Below are 4,319 nucleotides of genomic sequence, written 5' to 3'. Positions count from 1 at the left end.
TAGATTAAGCACAGTGATAACACAATCTATTGTATAAATAAACAACATATCTGACATTGTATTCCCATTTGAACTTTGCTGTACTTTTAAATGATTGAAAGCGCAGTGATAGACATTTGGCTGACAACTAAACCAAAAATCTGCCATTGTTTTTCCATTGTAATTTGGTTGTGCATTTAGATGGTTGAAAGCATAGTGATAACATATTGGAAATTCAGCTAACTTTTGCCTGTCTTTTTGAGTTGGTGAATATAGGTTGTAATCTCATTAATCAATGTCTCAACCAAGTTTGACCCAATTACCCACATTGAAATTATGTGGTGTTCCTAGTAGGTACTTTCAATACTTCTTCTTTCTTGATCTTTATTACTCATTTTGTCACCTACTTCCCATCGATTTTGCCCTTCCCTATCACGTTCTATCCCTTTAAACTCAAAACCTTAAGCTAAGTGACAAAATCAGAACAGAGACCTGAAAGAAGAGGTAAGTTGGATGCAAATGTTCAGTTGAATTATAGGTGAGCTCTTGCACAGCACCTTTTAAATTATTAACTTGGGAAAACATAATTGATAGAGTGATACTATTTTCAAATATTTGTTTAACTTTGAAGAGGATTTGACACCCCTCTGTTTCATGACAGTAATAAGTAAGGGCCAACATTATCAACATTGGAGGTGCTAATGTTTGAATTTCAATTCGGTTAATGTAGCCTCATGGTATATAAACAGCAAGACTATTGCCATTAATTATGACTGGTTATAAGAATGACCTCACTGAGAACCCTTAGTGCAATGCTCAGATAAGTTAAAACATAAAGTTAGAAAATGTTGTGTTTTACAATGAGTGACATTGTGTATCAAACAATTTCTCCCCTAGTGACAACATGAATTTCTCAGAGGAGTACTTGGATGATTATTATGACATGTTCATTCAAACTGATCATTCAGAGCAGGTAAATCAGTCCATACGGGTGGTATCCATGGTCCTCTACAGCATAACCTGTGTCCTCGGTATCCCAGGCAACGCCTTTGTCATCTGGATAGCTGGAGTGAAGATGAAGAGGACAGTTAAAACCGTCTGGTTTGTAAACCTGGCTGTAGCAGACCTCCTCTGCTGTATCTCCATACCCTTCTCATTGGCTGAAATCATACTGAACCAACACTGGCCATTCGGAGAGGCTATGTGTAAGGTTATCCCCTCTGTCATGTACCTCAACATGTTTGCCAGCATCTTCACCCTGGTTCTCATCAGCCTGGACCGCTTTGTCCTGATCATCCTGCCTGTCTGGTCCCAGAACCACCGGAGCATCGCCCTGGCCTGGTTGCTGTGTGGTCTGGCCTGGGTCCTGGCCCTGCTCCTCAGCCTCCCCACCATGATCCATAATGGGACCATCGATGTTAGTGACGACAACGAAGAAATTATGTGCACCTCTATATACCCCCTTGGCGAAAACAAAATTAGGGGCATCTTTTTGGCCATCAAAGCCACCCATGTCCCCAGGCTGGTCCTCGGCTTCCTCGTTCCCCTGTTGGTTATCGCTGTCTGCTACCTGCTCATCGGCAGGAGGGTGAGCAGCGGTCGCTTCAAGTCTCAGAGGACCTTCTGGATCATTCTGGCTGTGGTGGCAGCATTCTTTGTGTGCTGGCTGCCGTATCACATCATAGGTATGGTGATTGGGTATGGTAGGTTTGCCTCGGCAGGTGAAGCCTGGAATTGGTACCCTGTGGTCATCTCTCTGGCCTATGTCAACAGCTGCCTCAATCCTATCCTGTACGTGTTCATGGGCCAGGACTTCAAGGAGAGGGTCAGGATCTCTTTCCGTAAAGTATTTGAGAATGTCTTCAGTGAGGATGCCACAACACACATATCTGTGTCTCAGGTCTGAGTCCGAAATGTCTGATAACTCTCCTGGGTCGTATTCATAAACTTAGGTTATAGGGGACGTGTTGCCTTTATCTTAATGAATTCCTACGCTGGTACTTGATCACAAAACATTGTGACTTGTTGAGTCACTAAATGAGAATGATCTGGATGGTATGCATTAAAAAATATATTTTACAAGCAACAAAGTAATAATGCATTGTGAGGTCAATGCCTGATAGTAATATTGATTGCATTGATTTTGAATTCAATTTGATGACTTTGAATCGACATGGAAAACCGTCTGTGCCCTGTGGTTGTAATATTGCTTGCATTGCTTTTGGGGTTTTTGTAAAGCTGTTGTTGTTGTCTTATATTTTGTTACATGTATGTTGTGTAGAAAATGGAAGTGGGAGCCAGTATCTAGATTACTCTGATCAAGACATTCCAGGAAACAAAAGAAAAGGTTATCACATTTTCAAAAATAAACAGTCTAAAGATCAACTGGTCCTGGCTGGTTGGCATAGAAGTTCTCCACAAAGCCACATAGCAGTACTATAGAGCAATGATAAGCATCAGACTAACCCCATATGATGATAAACTTGACTAACTCCATATGATGCTAGTGATATCACTGTATAACTGCATAAAGATTGAAATGTTGTGACAACACCTTGGGTTCATTTATATGTCAGAAAAATCTGAACACTTTCTTGCTTACAGCTTCATTTTCTCAGAGTTATCTCCTGGTATGTGAAGACTGTCATATTGGGTGGGCTGGAGTTTAGTTGGGGCAGGAAGAAGTAAACTATTATCTGATCCTCTGCTCGGAAATGGAAACGTACATTTGAACTTAAAGGGGCAATCAGCAGTTGCTACATCCATTTTTGGACTTATAAATAAATGATACGTACCCATTGATTCTTGAAGAATACAACGTATGCCTCATGAGCTAAGTTCAACTGTCGTAACCCATCAAATATAGGCATATATTTACTTCAATGTTTGTAAACAAACACCATATAGCCTCAAAACATGGTTAAAGTAAAATGTTGATATCAATAATGTTCAGTCCTTGCATCCATAGCTCTGTCTATGAATTTGACAGTGGTCTAGCCCCACCCCCTTATATTTTTACAGAAACGGGTGGAGTGTACACTTTGTTATTGTTTGAACTGCTGATTGCCCCTTTAAGTACCCTTCTAGCCTCTATGACTGCATTTACACAGGCAGACGGATTCAGATATTTTTTTCACTAATTGGTCATTTGACCAATCGGATCTGTTCTGAAAAATATCGGATTTGAAGAAATTAGATGTGATTGGTCAATAATTAGTGGAAAAAAGATTAGAATTGGGCTGCCTGTGTAGACGCAGCCCTTGTGTTACTTTCCTCCTAAACAATGTAGGAGCCATAGAAATAGGACGACTAGAATGGACGAAGCCCCTCACACCACTGCAATTTGACAGTACACTCAAGGGAATGTCTGTTCTAGTAATTCTATTTCAAATCATTTATTTTAAACATCGAACAAATAGCGAAAAAGCTAACATAATTCCATTGTCTATCTTATTCTCACATAAATGCAAAAAATACATTCTAAATAATAATTATAATAATAATATTTAAATTGTGGAGCGCATTATCCACGTTCAATGTGCATAAATGCATTGACATTCTGTTAAAACGGCCAGCTTCAGTCAGCTGATTCTAGCCATCCCTTCTGGTTAGTTCTAGTCGGGCAGCTTAGTCTCCCATTCAGAGGACCCCCACTTTTGTTAGTGTCTTTTTCGTTAATGTCACACCAAATACTACATCTCGTTCAGCCTATCAGTGGCCTTGATTCCCGGGACTTCAGTTTCAGTTAGTCTATGACCCCAGCACGCTGTGTGGTCAAAAACATGGTTTCCCCATCCTGATGAGCATTTCCACAGATTTCCCTCCTGCTGAACTTTTCCTCCTGTGGACTGAATCCCTGTATGTCTGATGTTTAATTGTGCGTGCATCTAAACAATCACATAGTTAATGTCAGTTATCACTGTACATGATTCTCAGTTATCTGAATCATGTGTGGTCAGATGTGTGTTTGATGTGTGTGTGTGTGGATGTGGACATCTTCTTCCATTAAACTCCCCTTAACCTGAACATCCGCCTCATCCTTGTTCTGACCGGACATTCTGTAGTGGTTGCTACCGGCCTTAAGCCAGCACCTAAGGTTTCTTATTACATTCATGGTCCTTCGATTCTCTACAACCCTCCACTCTATTTTACATGGTCCTTCGAGCCGGATCCAGTAACTGCTACAGCCCAAAGATGCCAGTTAGCAGAGAATATCCTCCTCAAGATGTGGTCCGCCGCGTCGACCAGCTTACCTGCCACAATATCTAGAAAATTACGGTGATGGCTATGAGTCAAGGCACAGACAACCACACACATCCACATACCACTCCTACGAGGGA

General features: G+C 40.9%; 1 protein-coding gene across 1 annotated transcript; it reads left to right on the top strand.

Annotated features, from left to right (window-relative positions):
* Window positions 1-453: 453 nt before the first annotated feature.
* On the top strand, window positions 454-1,885 carry LOC311135860 (C3a anaphylatoxin chemotactic receptor-like; the record flags this gene model as incomplete). Its single annotated transcript, XM_084169884.1, has 2 exons — window positions 454-483; window positions 877-1,885. The coding sequence occupies exon 2, from the start codon at window positions 884-886 to the stop codon at window positions 1,883-1,885; it is 1,002 nt and encodes a 333-aa protein (XP_084026010.1). The 5' UTR covers window positions 454-483; window positions 877-883.
* Between the last annotated feature and the right edge of the window lie 2,434 nt (window positions 1,886-4,319).

The sequence above is a fragment of the Coregonus lavaretus genome, assembly GCF_964263955.1.
Source record: "Coregonus lavaretus genome assembly, chromosome: 10".
NCBI classification, from domain to species: Eukaryota; Metazoa; Chordata; class Actinopteri; order Salmoniformes; family Salmonidae; genus Coregonus; species Coregonus lavaretus.
Note: the sequence above shows the minus strand (reverse complement) of the source record. Positions and strands in the feature narration are given on the sequence as shown.